The sequence below is a fragment of the Sturnira hondurensis genome, unplaced genomic scaffold (assembly GCF_014824575.4).
Source record: "Sturnira hondurensis isolate 20B ecotype Veracruz unplaced genomic scaffold, ASM1482457v3 Scaffold0015596, whole genome shotgun sequence".
In the NCBI taxonomy this organism is placed as follows: domain Eukaryota; kingdom Metazoa; phylum Chordata; class Mammalia; order Chiroptera; family Phyllostomidae; genus Sturnira; species Sturnira hondurensis.
The window spans coordinates 23,587,790-23,611,072 of NW_028088227.1; the positions used below are offsets into that span (position 1 = coordinate 23,587,790).

Sequence of the window (23,283 nt, forward strand, 5' to 3'; positions counted from 1 at the left end):
GACCACCTCTACGGTCATTCTAACATGCCATCTCACCTACCACTCCTATGCTAAATGCCTCCCAACAGAGAGAATTCCAGCCCAGATGGCTTCCCTGGACAATTCTCTCAAAACTTAAGAAAGGCAGAAACCCAGTTCTATAAAAACTCCTCTGGAAAACAGAAGGGGAGCAGACATATGACAGCCCTCCATGAAGCTGGCATTGCTCCAGTACCAAAACCAGACTACAGACTAGGATCCCTCATGAATGCAGATGTAAAGCATTAGCCAAACCAGTCCAGAAATGTACAAAGGATAATGCATAATGACGAGAAGTCACAACCATAATGTAAGGCTGCTCCCCTAGACAGACGTAGCTGGCCATCATTAAGCTCCCAATCCTAGGAAGAGAAAGGATTTGCCAGAGCTGACATGGGGCACCTGTGAGGGGCACAGATATGTCCTAGTGAAGGGTAAGACATGGAGTGCTTCCCCTGCAGCCGGAAACTGCGCCAGGTACTCCCTTCGCGGCCTGCTCAAGGGCCTGAGTGATGGTCGGCAGGAGAAGGGGGCCAACGGGAGAAAGAAAATGTTTTTTTTAATTCACAGGTGATTTGAGTGTCTATATTAAACCAATGTGTTTTTTTGGTTGGGTTTTTTTAGATTTTTTAAAATTTATTTATCTTTAGATAAAGGGAAAGGAAGGAGAGAAAGAGAGAAATATCAGTGTATGGTTGCCGGCTGTGGGTCCCCTGCTGGGAACTCCCCTGTAACCCAGGCATGTGCCCTGCCTGGGAATCGAACCGTTATCCTTTGGTTCATAGGCCCGTGCTCAATGCACTGAGCTACACCAGCTAGGCTGAGCATCTACATTAAAAAACAAACAAACAAAAAAACCCCAAGACTCTAAATGTACAAACCACAATAGCAACTTAAGCCCAGGTCAAACTCTAGGGACTCTCCCAGATGTGCTCCTGCTGGTGCCCAGCACACTCCTCAGACACTGGGTCCCCCACCGCCTGCAGGTGCTCTGAGTTGTTTTTACTCAGAGTTCTTATGAATCGAGAAATACTGTGGCCAGTGTTCTGATGGTGAGGCTGCCAGTCCCTGCACTCAGGGACCTGAAGAAACTAGGATGTCACTGCTCCCACCAAGTCCAGCTCTGAACAGTCCAGAGGGGCTTTGCTAATCTGTGTGCCACCTTACCCACCAGGCAAACCTCAGGTGGGCATGTTTCTCAGGGCTGGGACTCAAGGGGCTGCGCCTACCCTGTCTACGCAGCTGATGCTCTTGCTGGCTCCCACGGGCCTCCGCAGTGGTCAGCGCTGCGCACAGCTGCTGCAGCTTCTCCTGGTTTTGCAAGTGTGTCAGCCGCAATTGGGCTCGCAGGGCCTGGATCTCAGACAGCAAGCTGCTCCTGTCAGACTGACGAAGGTGCTCCAAGGACTTCTCCTGCAGGTCCCCCTGGAACCAAGCAAAGGAGGGACAACAGTCAGATAGGAAGGATCTGCAGGGTAGAGGAGCCTACCCACATGGGGAAACAGGATCAGAAGGGAGCATGTCCCAAGTGCTGGTGGCTTCCGGCAGGATCAGTCCACCCTCTGCACATTCAAGCCTCCAGTGTTGCTGGTATAAGATGCTGACTCTGAATATATTCGCCAAGGATGTGAGTGACCTTCCACCCCCTTGGTCTCAGTCTCTAGGCCCGGTCTGTGCCTAGGGACTGCTATGACCTGCTGTGCACCCTATGTATGGACGTACGCCCTCTTCTACAAAGGAACTAGTGGCAACCCAACTCCCGAGGCCTCCACAGGGCCAACATCCCCCAGCTTCCAACCCTGGGCTCGGTGCTCACAACCTGAGGCCAGGTAGCCTAGCAATGCTTTTGCTTTCAAGGAAAGGCCAGTTATTTCTAGAACAGCATAAGATATCAAAGAGGGTAGGGGCACATGACCTTCCTTCCACGCTGTAGCATTCATGCAGAAACATGCAGTGCTATACTTGGTTTGAAACAGGGTTTTCCCTCAGTTACTGGTATTCTCCCAGGTCGGGTGAGACAGGGGTAAGCACTGAGGTCACCCAGGCCCAAGCTCACCTGCTCCTGGACCACCTTCTGCAGCCTCTCCACCAGGGCGCCATGGGCCCTGGGGCCAGAGCCACAGAGTTGTGGCTGCAGCTCCGTCGCCAGCATCTCCCGCTCCTTTTCAAATGCCTCCTGGACGACCTGCAGGAATTCTCCTCTCCAGTCGAGGCAGGTATCAGAAGGTTCCTGAAACTGGAACAAGAAGCTTGGTGTTTACACAGATACAACTGCAGGTTAGAAAAGGAGCCACCCCGACAGGAGAGGAGACACATGAGCACCTAGGGCCGTCCGGGGCACAACAGGCTGATGCTGCCATCCGGTCCGAACAGAGAAGAAACCACTGAAGGAGATGGTGAAAACAAGGTCAAGCAAAGCTGGCAGGCAAACCTCTTTTTCAAACTCAATGCCTTGGGTCTGGGGTAGGCCCAAGGCCAGAAGTGCCGTTGGGTGTGTGTGAGCGTGTCAGTGCACACGACTGTACAGGGTGTGGGCACAGGACCCTCAGGCCACCTGCAGGTCCCTCTCTCCTGCAGGTCCAGCCTGGGGTCCTGCCCCCTGCTCTGTCCAAAGCCCAGGGCAGGTTGGCTCCCTCTGGACATGGTTCACATTGAGCCCTCACCTCTGCACTGCCCCCTCTCCTAGCCACCCTGGCTGCTTGACTACAGACAGACTGGACTCTGTGGGCTCAGGCCTGGCCCCCAGAGCCCCCTTTTGAAGGCCTCTGCTGCCCTACAGGGCTTAGAACAGGCAAACATGTGGCTGGTGCCTAGGAATGAGAGTGAGAGGGTAGCTGGACAAGAGCATGGGCTTCCTGCTGCTACTGACCATCACTTGTCGCCTATTCCAGCTTATTTAGCAAAACAATTCCCTCGAATTGGTCCAAGCCCACTGCTTCTCTTCTCTTACATAAACACCTCTGTACCTTCTCTCCTTGTTGGGGTGTTGAGGTCATGTGCCCCCTCAGAGCTGGCACTGTCTCCAACAGGCCCTGGCTCCCCCTCAGGAAGCACTTGATGGGGGCGCTTGGCTCGCCCCTGCTCAGCGCACTGGGGTATCCATGGTATTCGGACAAGGCCAGGATGTGGTGGCTCTCATCATACACCATCTGCAGCAAAGCCTACAACAGGACAAGCATTTCAGAAAGAAGGAAAGGCAGCCAGAAAGCCCTCATGTATTCACTGTCCTGCCCTCGCTGTGAACACTCACTGGGGCAGATTGCAGGGCACTTGCATGGCCTCCGTACCAAAGAGCAGGGCCTGCTGCTCTATGAGGTTTTCAAGCCTTCCTCCCCTGTAACTGTCTGAGACAGCAGGAAACTGCTTTTGAAAGAGTGAATTTCTGTATAAGCCACTCAAAGGACGACCCCCATGATTTAGCTATGCCACCTGTTCCTGCACAATGGACATCATCCCTCCCCTAGGCCTAAGAGAAGTTCAGGGTAGGGCCTTGGGCCAACTTCCATGGACAGGTCATGGAGACCCCGTGCACTTTCCTGGCTCTCCTGGGACTGCAGCTGCCACTGTACAAGGAAGCCTCATGGGAAGTATGTCCTAAGTGATGGGTGATGCCTCAGAGGACAAGGTGCCTGCAGATGGCACCAGGCCAGCTACTGACCATTTTGGCCCTCCAGTGCCCCAAGACATGGGGTGCAGAGAAACAGTCCCCAGTGTGCCATGTCTGACTCCCTGCCTGCAGGGTCTGTGAGCACAGCAGTCGGTCCTGTACTATAGAGCAATGGGAAACTGGGACGTGCACAGTGGCCATCTGTGTCCTGCCCAAAGAGGCTGAGGAGGAAGGTGGCTTCCTAGAGCTGTCCTCGTGGAGAAGGTGGTGTTAGAAACTGCACGCTCCTCATTTACATGAAGCATAAAGGCAGGACAAAGCTGAAGCTGAGCTGTCTGAGCAGAGTGTGATCCTTGTGCGACCCTCAGAGCCCATGGTGCAGTTACAGAGGGGGCCAGAGATGGGCCCACCACTGCCCCTTGCCCTGCTCCCACTGCCCATTACCTTAACCTGCTTCGGGTGGACTTCCTTCTCCTTCATGGCTTCCGGTGGCTGCTGGGAGCTTCCTGAGGCAGGGGACAGCATTGCAGGACTAGCCCTGGGAGCTTCAAGTCCTCTTGAATCTGGGTTTAGTATCTCTCCACAGCCAGAGCCATTACCTAAAAACACACCACCACGTCAGGGTCTAAAACTGTGGTTCTCTGAGGGCACCCCTATGGCTGCTCTGCAGAGTGCAGAAGGGTGTCAGAACCCCCTCCCCCGCCGGCCTGTGAGGCTGGGCCCCGCAAAACCCAGAGAGCTATGGCTGCGATCCTCTCCCTGAAAAAAAGATCAACAAACCACAAATATGGTAAAAATATTTTTACAAAAACATAAGATGAGAACTATATGTATGAAGAAAAAGTATATTTTGCATGTTTATAATGTTAATATTCATGATTTTAACATAAAATAGATATTTCAGTCATTTTTACACAGATGTGGGTGTGTTTTCCTCATCCCCAAAAGATAGAACAAACCTGTGCAGAACAAGTGCTACAGCCAAAAGACACACACAGACCCAAGGAGGGGTATAGACGGGGCGAGAGCTCAGCCCTGGAGGACACAGTGGGAGGACAGGAAGCGACGATACTAACAGCGAGGACAGGGTGAGAGCACGTGGACAAGCAGCAGATGTCTGGTCAGATAAAGGTGAACATGCCTGGTCAGTGCAGGGTGGAGAAGGGGTAGAACAGTCCTAAAACCAGACAGCAGGACTGGGGATTCCTGAACCAGGTCTAGAATTAAAGGCTCTAGAAACCTCGAATGGGAGGGGGACCTTAAATCAGAATTCAAAACCTATCAGAAGAGTGTAGGTCCCTGATCCACTCCTAAGCCCTGCAGTCCGGGATGGCTGGAAGCATGAGCTGTGGAAATAGAGGGGGCGCCCGATGGAGAAGCGACCTTGGATCTCCTAGCTGCTCCTTCCCACCAGCACCAAGTTCAGGGCAGGGAAAACTTCAGGGCGCTCTTAGGCCCCTCAGCACTGAGCTTCCAGAGAGCTGTTCAGGCTGCCCTGCTGAGTAGCCCAGGTTCTCAAACAGGCCAAGAAATCTTCACCCATAATATGGAGAGAAACAGAGACAAACAGACAGGCAGCACATACAGCAGACAAGGTAAATGCTAGCGCGAGGGAGTCTGTGAAGGACATGCAGGAATTCCCATGCTCTCTGAAACTGTAAAAATAAATAGTTTTTAGAAAGACGACAAACTCACTGTTTTCACTTCCATTGTCTTTTCCTTCTAATCCAAGAGGAGGTAATCTTGACTTTTCTTGAGAATCAAGAGATGTTATGATGAAATCCTCAACATCTTTCTCCTACTCAAATGGGTAGAATTTTACATGGTTATAAAATAACAATTTATTATATCATTGCCAGAACTGAACTTGCCAGAAGGAAACTTTCTAAGACCTGAATGTATCTTCCCACAAAGAAACCAAAGTGTTCATAGTTTATGGACATACTAAGGTCATAGTCTTTTAATAATTTAATCAAATTCATCCACAGTTCTCTAGAAATATTTTAAAGGAGTCAATAGCAAATAGTCCAGATTATAATATTTTTGCAGGAAATGGTATAATATGAATACTTCAAATAAAATATATCCCCTAATTTACTTTTTTCTTTCTCTACCTCCAGATAAACAAAATAACAAAATCATGTTAGGAAAGACATAATCTAACTAAAATAATAAACTGAACTGTTCTTGAAATTAATTAGCATTACATGTGGATCCTGTTAAATATGCAATACAACTAAAATTTCACTCAAGGGTCTAAGTGTTCATATTACAGTGGATTAGGGTCAGTCCTGCAGAAAGCTGACTGTCCCTACACACAGCTGCCCAGGGGCCGTGAGGTGCTCACCACACCCAGCCTACAGGCCTGTAGGAGGTGAACCAACAATGGCTGCTGCTGTGACACCATGGGTCATGCAGACAACGTCCCATGGGAACATGCTGGGGCCCTGGGCACCCTACAGCCACTGAACCAGGACAGCGTCTGGGAAGCCAACCTACCACAGCTGTACGATGCACATGATGGTCAGCAGAGGGAGCCCTGTCTGTGGCCAATGATGACTCTGCCCAACAAGGGGCCTTTACTGCTACAGATCCACCGGGGGGACTAAGCAGCTCCGACTGGTCAGCCTGGAGCAGCGAGGTGCTCCTTCTTTCCCTCAGAGATGCATCTGGGCTGCGCTGGCTCATGGCGTCCAAGCAGGGGGTCAGGGGCAGGCTGGGCAGTGGCTCAAGTGTTGAGTCCTTCCTGACGACCTCCGGAGAGCTCCAGGAGGAAAGGTCCATCACGCTAAGTTTATTCTTCAAGGGCTCAGCCTCCTCGGTGTAGGTTAAGCCACGGGAGCTACTAGGCAGGCTCACCTGTAAATAAAATGACCCATCTACCTTGTCTTCTGTGGGAACATTTGGCATTTCATTTCTTATAGATGAATCCCGATCTCCAACAATGTCAATTAGATCCTGTGGGATTTTACTGATACTAATTGCATCAACAGGACATGACTGGTCAGTTTCTTCAACATTGGAAGAACTACAACTTGAACTGTTTTCTAAAACATGAGAAAATGCCAATGGCTCTTGAGAGTTGAAATCCTCTGTCTTGATGTTCTGGAGGTTCATGGAATACACTAGACGGTTCAGTTTTTCTTGAAGCTGCTTCACTTGAGTCATGAGATCAACTTTCTGCAGCTTACAATCTCCCAGTAGTTTTGCCTTATCCTACAGGTACGACAGAACACGCATACAGTAAAAAAAATTGTACTACACAGTGTAACATTTGTCTGTCTGAGCCAGTTTTATGAGCCAATATCCAAGACTGAGCGTTTAAGAATGAGATTCTGAACTTCCAGCCAAGATGGAGGTGCAGAAAGACACTGTGCCTCCTCACACAGCCAAAATAAGGACAACAACAATTTAGAAACAAATAACAACCAGAACTGACAGAAAACTGAACTGTATGGAAGATGGACAGCCAGGAGCTGAAATAGACATATTCATCCAGACTGGTAGGTAGGCTGGAGTCGGGAGGCTGAGCGGAGAGGGGTCGCAGCACAGGAAGAGGTGACACCGGGTGGGCACGCAAGGCACCCAGGGCGTGCAAGGTGGCACCTGGCAGACCCTGGGTGCCCAGGCAGTGGCTGGCAGAGCCCAGGCATGGGGTAGCAACAGGCAGACCCAGCAAGGCGGCTGGCTGACTGGGCAGCAGTCCCACATTTGCGCACAGATAACTGGGGAACAAGACAGATCTCGCAACCCAGGATCCTAGCACCAAGAATAAAGCCTCAAAACACTGATTGAAAACACCTGTGGGGGTTGAGTTGTAGGGAGAGACTCCCAGCCTTGAAGGAGAGGTCACTGGAGAGACCCACAGGGTCCTGGAACATACACAAGCTCATTCACATGGGAATCAGCACCAGAAGGGCCCAGTTTGCCTGGGGGAAGTGGAAGAAGGGACTGAAGTGCAATTGAGAGTGGAGTAAGCGCCACTGTTCCCTCTCTGACCCCACCCCCACATATAACGTCACAACCCAGTGATGTGGGTTGCCCCACCCTGGTGAACACCTAAGGCTCTGCCCCTTATATGTAACAGGTGTGACAAGACAAAAAAAATGGCCAAAAAGGAAAAACAGATCAAAGCTCCAGAAATAATACAATTAAGCAACAAACAGATAGCCAAACTATCAGATGCACAGTTCAAAACACTGGTGATCAGGATGCTCACAGAACTGGTTGATTTCAGTCGCAAATTAGATGAAAAAGTGAAGGCTACACTAAGTGAAATGAAGGAAAATGCACAGGGAATCAACAGTGATGGGCAGGAAACTGGGATTCAAATCAATGGAGTGGACCAGAAGGAAGAAAGAAATGACCAACCAGAAAAGAATGAAGAAATGAGAATTCAAAAAAATGAGGAGAGGCTTAGGAACCTCCAGGACATCTTTAAACGATCTAACATCTGAATTAGAGGGGAAAACAGAAGGGGAAAAGAAAGAGCAACAAGTGGAAAACTTATCTGAGCAAATAATAAAGGAGAACTTCCCCAATCTGGGAAAGGAAATAGACTTCCAGGAAGTCCAGGAAGCTCAGAGAGTCCCAAAGAAGCTGGACCCAAAGAGGAACACACCAAAGCACATCATAATTACATTAGCCAAGATTAAAATGAAGGAGAGAATTCTAGAAGCAGCAAGAGATAAGGGGACAGTCACCTACAATGGAGTTTCCATCAAACTGTCAGCTGATTTCTCAAGAAAAACCTTACAGGCAAGAAGGGGCTAGAAAGAAGTATTCCAAGTCATGAAATCCAAAGACCTACATCCAAGACTACTGTATCCAGCAAAGCTTTCATTTAGAATGGAAGGATAGATAAAGTGCTTTTCAGATAAGGTTAAGTTCAAGGAGTTCATCATCACCATGCCCTTATTATGTGAAATGTTAAAGGGACTTATCTAAGAAAAAGAAAATAAAATACACGTACAGTAAAATGACAGCAAACTCACAATTATTAACAACCATATCTGAAACAAAAACAAACTAAGGAAACAACTAGAACAGGAACAGAACCACAGAAATGGAGATCACATGGAGGGTTAGCAACAGGGGAGTGAGAGGAGGAGAGAGGGGGAAAAAGTACAGAGAATAAATACCATAGATGGCAGGTAGAAAATAGACAGTGGAAGGCAAGAATAGTATGGGAAATGTAAAAGCTACAGAACTTAAGACACATGGACATGAACTAAATGGGGGGAATGTGGGTGGAAGAGGGGGTGGAGGGGAATGAAGGGGGGGAAATGGGACAACTGTAATAACACAATCAAAATATATTAAAAATGTTCTAACTTAAAAAAAAAAAAGAATGAGATTCTGTGGCCCTGGCTGGTGTAGCTCAGTGGGTTGAACAGGGGCCTGCGAACCACACGATCTCGGTTCGATTCCCGGTCAGGGCACATGCCTGGGTTGAAGGCCAGTTCCCGGTTCCTGGTGGGGGACGCATGCGAGGCAACCATACATTGTTGTTTCTCTCTTTCTCTTTCTCTTTCTCTCTCTCTCTCTCTCTCTTTCTCTCTCTCTCCCCCCTTCCCTTCCCCTCTAAGATAAATAAAATCTTTAAAAAAAAATAAATAAAATATTTATTAAAAAAAAGAATGAGATTCTGAGATGAGCCCTTTGGTTCCTCTAGACTTCTTAAGATTTCAAGTTTTTAAAATTTATTAAAAGACAGAATCAAAGCTTAAAGTTTTGTGCCTAAAGGCAACTGTTGGAGAGGATTCTGGGAAGATGGCACAGCAAAAAGTATTAACAGTCTGTCTCCCAACATGGACATCAACTACAGTGGCAAATTATTGCCTGATGTAACTATCTGGGGACTCTAGAGCCTGTTGAAGGTTTACAACTTTCAGGGGAAGGCCTGGGTGGTAAACTGCAGTCAGTGTGGGTAATCAGGCCTCTTAGAACAGCAGCCGGCTGTCCTCCCACCCCAAACACGAAGCAGGCAACCATGTTTACCCCTGAAGCAGTCGGCACACACACTGTAGAAGTCAGGGTGGGCAAGAAGGACCCTGCCCTGCACCCACTGGCGATCTGTCCTCCGACCGCCACTCCCGACCACAAAGGTGCAGGCGGAGGTGGGAGGCCAGGGTTGCAGCCCCCGCCCCTCCGGTTGAAGTGAAAATCAGAAGACTTGAAGCGCTAGTGCCTTTTTTTTTTACCTCTGTACTTTCTTTTCTTTTTGGAAAGAAATTAAAAACTTGAACATTCAAAATCTATTACATATACAGAGGAAGTTAGAAAGTGACTGTGTGTGTCCAGGAAAAGGCACAGGCTAGGAGAAGATCTGAGAAGAGCTTAGACTGTCACCTCAGGCTGATCCTCAGACAAACAAACAGAGACAGCTTACAACAAACAAACAAACAAACAAACAAACAAAAAACAGCAAACCCTGAGGAAGAGGGAGGTTTCTAATCCCCAGATTTTCCACACATACTGAAATGCTCAGTGTCCCACAGCAACAACTACCACGAAATCACAAGGGCATACAAGGGAACAGGAAAGAATGGCTCATTCAGAATGAACAAATCAACAGAAACTATCCCTGAGAAAGATCTGATAGCACATCTAGTAAACAAGGACTTGGAAACAACCATCTCAAAGATGCTCAAAAAACTAAAAGAAGGTGTGGGAAAAGTAAAAAAAAAAATGTATAAACAAAATAGAACCATCATTAAAGATATAGAAAACCTAAAAAGAAATTATGGAACTGAAAATGGCAGTAACTGAAATTTTTAAAAAAATTACTAGAAGATTCAAAAGCAAATTTGCAGAGGCAGAAAAAAATGGTGAACTTGAAGAAAGAACATTGGGAAATACTGAGTCTGAGGAAAATTTTAAAAAATTGAGAAAAGTGAACGGAGCCTCAGGGACCTGCTGGACACCACCAAGCGGACGAACGTCCTCACTGTGGCGGCCCCAGGACAGACGGAAGGCAGCAGGGTATCTGAAGACATAACCACTGGAAACTTCCCCAGTTTGATGAAAGATATGAATGTAAATATCCAAGAAGCTCAAAAAACTCCAAGTAAGAGGAACTCAAAGAGGTCCACACTGAGGCACATTATAATGAAACTTTCAAAAGACAAAGAGAATTTTAAAAGCAAAAATGACTCATCATATAAAGGGATCTCATATATGAGAGACCCTCACTAAGATTATCTGCAGATTTCTCACCAGACACTTTGGAGGCCAGAAGACAGTGGGTCAATATATTCAAAGTGCTAAAAGAATTAAATAAAAAACTGTCAACAAAGAATTTAATATCTAGCAAAACTGGACTTCAGGAATAAGGAAGAAATTAAGACATTCCCGGGTAAACGAAAGTTGAGGAAATTTGCTACCACCAGACCTGCAAGAAATACTCAAGAGAGTCCTGTGGGGTGAAATGGAAGGACACTAGACAGTAACTCAAACTACTTGGAGAACTGAAGATCTCAAGAAAGGTAAATACGTGGGCAATTACAAAGGCTAATGTGACTGCAACAATAGTTTGTAACTCCACATTTTGTTTTCATCATAATTTAAATATTTTAAAGAAAATTTTAGTCTAAACGTGTGTAACTATAAATTTAGTTTGTAACCCCCTATTTCTTACATAATTTAAGAGTTGAATGCATTTAAAAGAATTATTAGTTTCTTTTGGGGCACACATGTATAAAAATGTAATTTTGTGACATCAAAAACCAAAAAGGGTGGGGAACGAGCTGTAAAGAAACAGTTTTTACGTTACTACATTACTGAAGTTAAGGTATAAAGTCAGATCAGAGTGTCATAATGTTAGGATGCTAAGTGTAACCACAGAGAATATAGCTATACAATATACAAAAAGAGAATGAGAAGAGAATTTACATATTTCACTATAAAAAAATCAACTACACACATGGAAGACAGTACAGAAGAAAATGAGGGCCTAAAAAAACTTTCCACAAAAAATCCTACAAAGCATATAGAAAAAAATTGCAAATAACAAGAGTACATCCCTCTTTATCAGTAATTACTTTAAATGTAAATGAATTAAAGCCTTCCAATCAAAGAGAGATTGGCAGACTGAATAAAAATGCACTACCCAACTCTTTCTGAAGCTTATTTCAGACCCAAAGACATGAATAAGTTGAAAGTGAAACAACAGAAAAAAATACTCTAGCAAGTATTAACAAAAAAGAGCAGGGATGGCTATATTAATAACAGACAAAATATATTTAAGTAAAAAAAGAGGTTATAAGAGACCAAAAAAAAAAAGGAGAGAATCAGCTTTCAAAAATCTTCCAACATAACAAAGCCCAGGACCTGATGGCTTCACTGGTAAATGCTATCAAACATTTAAAGAACTAATATTAATCCCTTTCAAACTTTTCCAATAAACTGAATACGAGGGAGTAGCAGGCTCAGAGGGCTTCAGTGGTGAATTCTACCAAACATTTAGGGAAGAAATTATACTAATTCGCCACAGTCTCTTTCATAGGACAGAAGCAGAAAGAATGCCTCTTAATTCATTCTATGAGGCCAGCATTGCCTTGATACTAAAGCCAAACACAGCACAAGAAATGAAAACTATAAATGAATGTACCTTATGAACATTTATGTAAAAATCCTCAACAAAATACTAGAAAAAAAATACTAGAAAACTGAACTCAGTAGCAATTAAAAGGATTATATACTATGATTAAGTGGTATTTATTCCTGGAATGCAAGGGTAATTCAACATAGGAAAATCAATGTCATATATACCTCATTAACAAAATGAATGAAAAAGTCACACAGCTGATGCACAAAAAGCATTTGACAAAATTTAACACTCTTTCATGATAAAAATCACTCAGCATGGCTAAGAATAGAAAGAAACAACCTTAACATAGTAAAAGCCATACATGGTAAACAGAGTACTCAATCACTATTGAGTATCCCTATACTCAGTAGTGATAGATGAAAAACTTTTTCTCCAAGAACAAGGAAAAGATGCTTACTTTCACCACTTCCTGCCAGATCAATTAGGCAAGAAAAAGAAATAAAATGTATCCAAAGTGGAAAAAAGGACTAAAATTATGTTCATGGATGGTATGACCTTACATATAGAAAACTCTGAAGATTCCATACAAAAAATTCCTGCTAAAATAGTAAATAACTTCAGCAGTTGCAAGATACAAAGTCAACATACAAAGATCAGTTGCATCTATACACATCAATAACCTGAAAAAGAAATTAAGAAAACAATTCCATTTATAATAGCAACAGCCAAAGAAAAAGAAAATAAGAGTCAACCAAGTGGGTAAAAGACTTATACAATGAAAAACTAAAAACATTGCTGAAATTAAGGAAGAAATAAATGAATGAAAACACATATTTATGAACTGATTTAATATCGTTAAGATGTCAATAATATTCAGTGACCTACAGATCAAAATGCCAATAACATTTTTCTGAGAAATAGAAAATCACATCCTGAAATTCATATGAGACCTTGAAGGACCAGAGAACAGCCAAAACTATCCCAAAAAAGAAGAACAAAGCTGAAGGAGTCATACTTCCTGGTCTCCAAACTTAAAGCTACAGAAATCAAAACAGTGGTACTAGCAATAAGATATATAGACCAATGGAGCAAAATAGACAGCTCAGAAATAAATCCTCACATATATTTTGAAATGATTTTCAACAAGGCTGCCAAGACCATTCAATGGGGGAAGGACAGTCTTTTCAACAATGGTGCTGGGAAAACTGGATATCCACATGCAAAAGAATAAAGCTGGACCCTTACAAAACACCATACACAAAAATTAACTCAAAAGGGATCAAAGCTTAAACTAAAACTATAAAACTGAGAAGGAAACATAGGAGAAAAGCTTTACAACATTGGATTTGGCAGTAATTTCTTGGATATGACACCAAAGGCATAGGCAGCAAAAGAAAAGACAAACTGGACTTCATTACTTTTTAAATATTAGTGCATCAAAAGACTCTATCCCTAGAATAAACAGGGACCCACATAATGGGAGGAAATATCTGTGTATCATACATCAGAAAAGAGATTAATATCTGAAATGTATAGAGAATTCTCGAAACTCAACAAAAAAAACCCTGGTTTTAAAGTGAGCAAAGGACATTTCTCCAAAGATCTACAAAGGGCCAGTGAGCACAGGAAAGATGCCCACTATCATTCATTAGACAAATGGAAATCAAGCTCCTAGAAAGTGCTTAAAGGAAACCTGTAGGAAATTTCAAAGCAAATCTGAAGAGCTATGAGAATATGATGGATATGGAGAACATGTCACAGTCTACAATCTATCTTGCGTGTGTCACTGCAGCAAAAATGCCGGAGAGAAGACTGCCCATGGATGGCTCCATGCCTGCACTGCCTCTCTCTCCTGAAAGGGGCCAAGTACCTTTATTGTCCCTGATGCTTTGCCATGGTCCTCAGCACTCAACTGCATTTCATTTTTCACCAGGAATAGCTCAGACTCCAGCTGCCTCTGGCAAACTGTGAGCACTGACATCATGCTGTCTTGTTTGTGGAGGCCTGTGTGGTTTACCGTCACCAGGGCTTTGGCAAACTGCAGATCACCCTTCACAGGACTCTACGGTAAGATGAAAAAACAACAACAACGTTATAAAGATGATGCTAAACACACAGAATGTCAGAAGTACAGGAAGGCCAGCCCCTGGTGAAAATGAGTTTGACACCTCTGACCTAGAACAGTTAAATTTAAAATTGTACAAAGAACAAAGCCCGGCCTAATGTCACCGTGTACATATGTCCTGACTTGAGGTTCTATGGACCCTAATGGGCCAAGGACCCACGCCAGCACGAGCTGCAGATTCATCTCCCCTCCTTGATAAGAGCCACCCATCAGAAACTTCATGTTCGATTGCCCAGCACAGAGAAAACAGTTGTTAATTAAAATAGAAACAGAGTAGGAGAGTAAGATAAAGAATTCAGTTTCCTTAACAGAACCTCCAACTCTGTCTGGTCCAGCCCCAGCACTCGGCCACCAGCTGCCTGGGTCAGGGCTTTCTCTCTACAGGAGCCAAGTACACCCCAGCCCCTGCAGCACACCACAGCTCTCTGCACACAGGCTGCACTTGTGGGACTACAGAGGAACCAGGCCCACCTCTGGATCACCGCCTTGGCCACAGGAGGCCTCAGTTTGCTGCCTGCTGCTCACATTCTGTTCCAACTCTTCATCACATGAGGCCTTGTCACCCCTGGCTATACATGTCTGGAAACTGTCCTTCACATGATGGAGCACGGGGTCCCGGTATGCCTGCTGTCTGTCCAGCTCCTTCTGGCACTTCAGAAACTGCTGGTTCAGTGCCTGCAGCTGGCGGCTGAGGCGGACACACTGCACACGGAGCCGCTGCAGCTCAGGGGTCTCACACGTGGCACCCAGGGGCTGCTGTTCCAGGGTGCGGCAGAGGCGGGCAAAGGCCAACAGGATGGCCTCTAGTTCAGTGGAGTGGGCTGACTGCCTTCTGTTCATAGCCTCGATTTCCAGATCTTTCTGGGCAATCTCTACATCCTTTGCTTTGAGAGCAGCCTCAAACTCCTGAATCTGGGAGGCTGAGCCCTGGACCTCAGACTCCTGTAGGGATGGGCTGGGCCCCAGCTGGGATAGCTGCCTTGCGGCAGCCTCCTCTGCAACCCGCAGGCGCTGCTGCAGGGCCTCCAGGGCCTGGCCGTGCTGGTGCTCCTGCTCAGCCAGGAGCTGGCTCAAGTCCTCCTTGGCCACAAGCGCAGCCTGGAGCTCGGCCTGCAGGGTAGCCTGGGCCTCAGCTCCCTCAGCTCCCTCAGCCTGCAGACGGCACAGCCCAAGTTCCAGCTCACTCTGGAGGTCCTCGGCTTGGCTGTCACCAAGCTCAGGCTTGGTAGGTCCCCCAAAGGTCAGCTCCCGTTGCAGCTTCTCGATGACCTCATGCAGTTGCTCAATTTCCTCTGCTTTATCCTTCTGCAGCCGCTCCTGGTTTTCCTGCAAAGTCTCAATGATGGACTTCAGTTCCTCCACTTCAGAGCTTCTACTGTACATAACCTGGGGAAAGAGCACCTTTCAGAAGCGAACTGCATATTGACTTCAGAACCCCTCTCAACTTACAGCTCTGAATTCATGGTCAGAAGTGGAGGCTTCACAGCCTGAAATACAAGACAGCTGTGGGAACAAACTGAGAATGTCACCAATGACAGTCCGTATTTGAAACCCCCCCAAAATGCTATACCCCAACTACTTTATCTCAAACTGGTAAACAGGAAAATTCTGTTGCTGCCAGGCAGTCCTTCAGACACTCCAATTGAGGCTGCTGGGCGCGGCCACAGCCCCCAGCCCCCAGCCATCAGAATTCAGGGAAAGCTCTATCTTAACCACCCCTCACTCAATGACACCTTCATACTAATATTTCACCACTATGTAAATGTGTATTTAGTTAACATTTAAAGAACTCTGATTGATTTGATTTTCCTAAAGGAAAAGTTTAGATTTCAGGTGTCATTCTAACAACAGAGTAAGAACAAAAGTGATAAAATCAGGGTAGGAAATCTGATTGATTTGATTTTCCTAAAGGAAAAGTTTAGATTTCAGGTGTCATTCTAACAACAGAGTAAGAACAAAAGTGATAAAAACAGGGTAGGGAATTTATAGAATGCAGAATGTTACTGAACCAGGCACAGCACATGCTCCCACGCTGTACACATGTGGGGACGTGGGGACTCCAGCTGTTATTTGGTCTACCCTACGCTGAGCACCACGCCACACCAGGCACTGAACAATGCTTCTACTACTTCATCCGACAGTAACTGCTTGTGCATCTACTCTAATACTCAAAGATTTTAAGTAATGTTACTATTCCTACTTTAAAGATGAGACAATTGAAACTTAGACATTAAGTACCTTCCCAAGACCATAGATAGTAAATGGAAAATAAGGGTTGAACTCTATGTTAATATGACTCCAACTCTGCAAAAGCAGTCGTGCAGTTTCTTCAAAGTTATGTTTATATATGAATATGTTCTTCAAACATATATTTACATACGAATCGGCCATTTTACTACTAGCTATTTGCACCCCCAAACCTGCACATGAATGTAGACAGCAGCTCAATTCATAACGCCAAACCCTAGAAACAACCCCAACACCCCTCAAATGAGTGACTGGAGAAACAAACCTTGGAACATCCACATAATGCTACTCAGCTGTCAAAAAACAAAATTAAAAACCCAAATTACTGATATGTGCCACAACATGGATGAACAGCAAACACACAATACATGACTCAACGTAGTGGTCTGGAAAAGGCACACCAGGGGCTGAACAACAGATCACTGGTTGCCAAGCCAAGCCAAGCCTGGGAAGACAGAACAAGATTTTCTAAGCGAGGAGCTGTCTGCATCTCAAATGCGGTAGTGATTATAGGACTAGAAGCATTTTTCAAAACTCATGGAGCTGTATCCCCCAAACTGAATTTTATTGTTGTAATTTTTTTTAAACTTTGAAAAATTTAAAGATAAGGTTGTATTAAAAAATAAATGTTGGAGACTTCTGGCCAAGATGGAGGCATAGGTGGGAACACTGTGCCTCCCTGCACAACCAAAATTAAGGACAACAAAGATTCAGAAACAAAAACACAACCGGAACAGACAGAAAACTAAACTGTACCGCAACAATCATTCATCCAGATCGGTAAGAGGGGCGGAGTCAGCATCCAGTAGGGAGGGGTTGCGGCAGGAAAGGCAGTGGCTGGTGACCTGGGCGTGGTGGCAACAAGCAGACCCAGTGAAGTGCGTGAGGCAGCTGGCTGACCCCAGTCACACATTCGAGCACAGATAAACTAGGCAAAAACAGGCGTCGAGACAAACTGCACAACCGAGGGCCTCAGCAAAGAAAAATAAAGCCTAAGAGGACCAATCGAAAAGGTGCGAGGTGAGACTCCCAGCCTCACAGGAGAATCCACTGGAGATACCCACAGAGCCCTAGAATGTACACGAGCCCACCCACCCAGGAAATCAGCACCAGAAGGGCCCAATTTGATTGTGGGAAGCAGCAGAAGGGACTGAAATCCAAGAGAGAGCAGAGCAAGCACCACTGTTTCCTCTCTGACCCCACCCCCACCCCCACACAGAGTGTCACAACCCAGCGACCTGGGTTGCTCCTCCCTGGTGAACTCCTAAGGCTCTGCCCCTCACTACATAACAGGTGCAACCAGACCAAAAATTCATGGCTCAAACAGAAAAACAAATCAAAGCCCCAGAGCCAATACTTTTAAGTGACCAAGAGATAGCCAACCTATCAGATGCACAGCTCAAAACACTGGTGATCAGGATGATAACAGAACTGGTTGATTTTGATTGCAAATTAGATGAAAAAATGAAGGCTACACTAAGTGAAATGAAGGAAAATGCACAGGGAACCAATAGTGATGGGAAGAAAACTGGGACTAAAATCAATGNCCAAGAGAGAGCAGAGCAAGCGCCACTGTTTCCTCTCTGACCCCGCCCCCACCCCCACACAGAGTGTCACAACCCAGCGACCTGGGTTGCTCCTCCCTGGTGAACTCCTAAGGCTCTGCCCCTCACCACATAACAGGTGCAACCAGACCAAAAATTCATGGCTCAAACAGAAAAACAAATCAAAGCCCCAGAGCCAATACTTTTAAGTGACCAAGAGATACCCAACCTATCAGATGCACAGCTCAAAACACTGGTGATCAGGATGATAACAGAACTGGTTGATTTTGATTGCAAATTAGATGAAAAAATGAAGGCTACACTAAGTGAAATGAAGGAAAATGCACAGGGAACCAATAGTGATGGGAAGAAAACTGGGACTAAAATCAATGGAGTGGACCAGAAGGAAGAAAGAAACAACCAAACAGAAAAGAATGAAGAAACAAGAATTCAAGAAAATGAGGAGAGGCTTAGGAACCTCCACGACATCTTTAAACGATCCAACATCAGAATTATAGGGGTACCAGAAGGGGAAGAGCAACAAGTGGAAAACTTATCTGAACAAATAATAAAGGAGAACTTCCCCAGTCTGGCAAAGGAAATAGACTTCCAGGAAGTCCAGGAAGCTCAGAGAGTCCCAAAAAAGCTGGACCCAAAGAGGAACGCACCAAAGCACATCATCATTAAGTAACCCAAGATAAAAATGAAGGAGAGAATCCTAGAAACAGCAAGAGATAAGGAGACAGTCACCTACAAAGGAGTTCCCAGCAGACTGTCAGCTGATTTCTCAAAAGAGACCTTGCAGGCAAGAAGGGGCTGAAAAGAAGTATTCCAAGTCATGAAAGGCAAGGACCTACAACCAAGATTGCTCTATTCAGCAAAGCTTTCATTTAGAATGGAAGGGCAGATAAAGTGCTTCTCAGATAAGGTCAAATTCAAGGAGTTCATCATCACCAAGCCCTTATTATATGAAATGTTAAAGGGACTTATCTAAGAAAAAGAAGATAAAAAATATGAACAGTGAAAGGACAGCAAACTCACAGTTAACAACCACACCTAAAACAAAAGCAAACTAAGCAGTCAGCTAGAACAGGAGCGGAGCCACAGAAGTGGAGATCACATGGAGGGTTAGCAACAGGGGAGTGGGAGGAGGAGAAGGGGGGAGAAGGTACAGAGAATAAGTAGCATAGATGGTAGGTACAAAATAGACAGCAGAGGGCAAGAATAGTATGGGAAATGTAAAAGCTAAAGAACTTAAGACACATGGATATAAACCAAAGGAGGGGAATGTGTGAGGGAGGGGGTGTGCAGGGTGGAGGGGAACGAAGGGGGGCGGGAAATGGGACAACTGTAATGGCATTATCAATAAAATATATTATAAAAAAATAAAAATCATATAAAATCAGTAACCTGTGGATCCACCTAAAGAACCTACAAAGAGCAAAATAAACACAAGGTAAATAGAAGAAATCCAATTTAAAAAAAAAGGAAGGAGGGATATCAAGAGAGAAAAACAGTGAGAAAAACAGCAAAGCTAAAAGCTAGTAAAAGCATCAAAAAACTGAAAAACCTTTAGGTAGTGAGACTGCAAAAAAAGAAAAAACAAATTCTCCAATATCAGGAATGAAAAATGGATTATCAGGGCAGAATTTATTCAATGAATTAATCAGAAAATGGTTAATAAGGAATGATTATAAACTCCTTCATGCCAATTTAGGTGAAATAAATAAATTCGCTGAAAAATACAACTTATACAAACTTACCTAATTTAATCAATAGATGGTGTTGGAAAACTGGGCAGACACATGCAAATAAATGAAGCTAAACTACCTTCTTATACCAGGTACAAAATAAACTCAAAATAGATGAAAAACTTAAAATATAAGACTTAAAACCATAAGACTCCTAAAAGAAAACATAGGCAGTAAACACTCTGACATCGGTCTTAGCAATATTTTCTGAATATATATCCTTGGGCAAGGGAAAGAAAAAATAAGCAAATGGGATTACATCAAACTAAAATTTTTTTGCACAGTGAAGGAAACCATTAATACAACAAAGAGACAATCTACTGAATGGCAAAAGATATTAGTAAACCATACAACTGGTAAGAGGTTAATATTCAAAACAGATAAGGAACTCATACAACCAAAAGAAACAATCCAATTAAAAAATGGGCAGAGGACTTGAATAGTGCCTTCTCCAAAGACACACAGATGGTCAACAGACATATGAAAAGATGCTGAACATCCCTAATTGCCAGAGAAATGCAAATTAAAACTACAAAGAGATATCACCTCACACCTGTCAGAATGGCTATCATCAATAAATCCACAAACAACATGTGTTGGCAAGGATGTGGAGAAAAGGGAATCCTTAAGTACGGTTGGTGAAAATATGAATTGGTGTAGCCACTACGGAAAATAGTATGGAGGTTCCTCAAAAAAATTAAAAATAGCGATGTCATATGATCCAGCAATGCCACCTCAGGGTATTCACCCAAAGGAAACAAAAACAGTAATTTGAAAAGATACACACACCCCTATATTAATTGCAGCATTATTTACAATAGACAAGAAACGGAAGCAAGATATGGAGGAACTGGAGTGTTTGCGGGTTTTTTTGGTGTTAAGTTGTATGACTTCCTTATATGTTTTGGATATTTACCCCTTATATATATGGTTTGACCATCAACAGATGACTGGATAAAGAAGATGTGTATTACTTGGTTGGCAAAAAAAAGGACTGAAATTTTACCATTTGTAAAAATATAAACTAGAGGGTATAATGCTGAGTGACATAAGTCAGACAGAGAAAGACAAATAGCATATATGATTTCATTTACATGTGGAATCTAAAAAAACAGAATGAACAAACAGAAACAAATTCACAGATACAGAGAAGGAACAGACGGTTGCCAGGTTGCTGGGGGCGCTGGACTGGGAGACTGAGAGTAGAAGGTGAAGGAATCACGAAGTACACGGTGGTAGTTCACAGAACAGTCACGGCGATGCAAAGTGCAGCACAAGAAACACAGTCAATAATGTAATAAGCACATGTGGCTGCATGTGGGCAGGACACTATCGGGGGATCAGTTCATCAGGTGTACAAATGCCTGATCTCTTTGTGGCACACCTCAAACTGTTACAGTATTATACGTCAACTGTAACTGAAAAAAATGCTTAAAGTACTTGCTGGTTTTACAGACACCCCTCAAAGTAACACAAAATAATATTCTTGAATTGTGGCAAATATATATGATACTAACAGATAATTAATATCCTAACAACTTCTGTCACTGTGAAATTTGAAGACATGACAAAACTGAAGACAAAAACTGTTTTTTACCCTAACAGCCACTATTAACCTTATACCCTCCATTAAAATTATTGGAAAAGGCCATTATCAATTTTATGTAGGGTCATTGCTGAGGTCTCTGTTGATCTGAGATCACACCTGCAACCTACCAAGAACATAATGCCCAGGATGCCCTCAGCCAAAGAAGCACCCACCTCGCTGAAAGCGCCACTTCCCATCCCAGCCAGTTGTGCCTCAAGCTGCTCGCTCATGCGCAGTATCTCCTTTTCTTTGTTTTGCAGAAATACCTGTGGAAATGATAATAGTAATAAAAATAATGAAGCCACCAAAGCATTACTATAGGAACTGTTCCCAAGCCTTGCAGACATGAACTATCCTAACTGAATAAGCCTGTAGTTTCAAACACTAACACTCCATTTGAATGTGTTTTTCTAGTAAAGTGCCATATTAGTTTTAAATGACGTATTAGTTTGGTTTTCTAAAATCAGTTCTGTGTTTCTCCAGGAAATCTGTTAAAGTAACCATCAAAGAAAAGCCTGTTCTTATATGCTTCCCATCTAGTAATTAAGGATGAATTCCCATGGAGAAGAGGAGCAATGATTCTAGGATTGGCTTAAAATTCCACCTTCAATGAAGGTGTTCCAGATCACGCAGGTGCGACCTTTGAGAGAATCGGGAACAAGTGACACAGCCCCTGGAACTTCTTGGCATTGCCATCAATTCACTCACTGAACAACTGCCAGGGTGGCATCACAGGCCATGGTTCGAAGCTCAATATATTTCTAAGGTTGTTTTTTTTAAGGGTTGTTTTTCTTTTTTAAATCATTCTGATTTAAAAGCAGACTTTTCCCAAAGTGAGCTGGGAAGGATAACGACGAGTGAACATTTGCTAAACACCACTGCCCCTGAGTGGGCCCCCTGGGAGTGGCCAGAACAGGGCCAGTGTTCCCAAGTTATGATTTGTTTCCGTGGCAGTTAGGGAGCTGCCTCTCCTGCAATCTTACTCCAATATGCAACATTCAAAAGACTTGACTGCCATCAGCACTGCACACCAAAAGCAAGAGTCTGGTGTGGAGGTGAAAGCAGGTGAACTCCAGTCAAGGCAACTCTGGTTTTTCACTCATGATCCTGACAGGCTGCCTCCACTACACTTTCTTGAGCTGCCCCAGCTGCCGACCTCAGGGCAGACACAAGTCAGGCACTTCCTGAGATCATGTGGCAGCACAGGGTCCTCTGTCTTCAGAAGGAAACCTCATGGTCCCCTGGGAAGGCCTGAGGTCCCCACTCCCCGTAAATAATGGTTCACACATCGGGCCACAGCACTTACACAGTCAACATAAACTTAGATGTCAAGGTGAATCTGCCACTTTACCTTCAAACTGGCATTCTCCTCCTGTAGTCCTCTGACGCTGACTGCAGTGCGGTTGTTCTGCAGGTCTAATTTTAAGTTCAGATGCAGTATTTCTTCATTTTTACTAATTAAGTCATCTTTAATCTTTTCTAATTGTTCTTTTAGTTCTAAAACCTTTCATTGAAACAAATGAAGGTAGATATTTAAAATTACCTAATATTCTAATTGATTTAATAATTATTAAAACTATGCCAAAAGCTTTTTAAAGTGTATTTTATTGATTATGCTATTACAGTTGTCCATTTTTTCCCTTCCTCCCAGTACCCCACTCCCATCATCATTCCCCCACCTTAGTTCATGTCCATGGATCATGCATGCAAGTTCTGTGGCTTCTCCTCCAAAAACAGCTTTTACTATTCTATAACCCACATAAAAATGTTAAAATTACAAAGAATACACAGTAGTCACAAACCCAGTGACGTATCATCTGGATGCCCTCCTGCACACAACAGTGTAGTGGAC

General features: G+C 44.2%; 1 protein-coding gene across 7 annotated transcripts in view; it reads right to left on the bottom strand.

Moving 5' to 3' along the window:
- PCNT (pericentrin) overlaps window positions 1-23,283 on the bottom strand; it is a 121,048-nt gene that overhangs the window by 22,086 nt on the left and 75,679 nt on the right. For 6 of the 7 annotated variants that reach the window (XM_037065155.1, XM_037065153.1, XM_037065151.1 and 3 more), the window contains 10 exons: window positions 22,783-22,935; window positions 21,605-21,697; window positions 14,773-15,687; window positions 14,047-14,238; window positions 6,125-6,841; window positions 5,321-5,423; window positions 4,070-4,224; window positions 2,985-3,179; window positions 2,075-2,254; window positions 1,248-1,443 (listed from right to left, as the gene is read on the bottom strand). In XM_037065155.1, the coding sequence (XP_036921050.1) occupies window positions 1,248-1,443; window positions 2,075-2,254; window positions 2,985-3,179; window positions 4,070-4,224; window positions 5,321-5,423; window positions 6,125-6,841; window positions 14,047-14,238; window positions 14,773-15,687; window positions 21,605-21,697; window positions 22,783-22,935 (2,899 nt within the window). The remainder of the gene's footprint in view (window positions 1-1,247; window positions 1,444-2,074; window positions 2,255-2,984; window positions 3,180-4,069; window positions 4,225-5,320; window positions 5,424-6,124; window positions 6,842-14,046; window positions 14,239-14,772; window positions 15,688-21,604; window positions 21,698-22,782; window positions 22,936-23,283) is intronic. The other variant, XM_037065156.1, reaches the window with a different exon arrangement.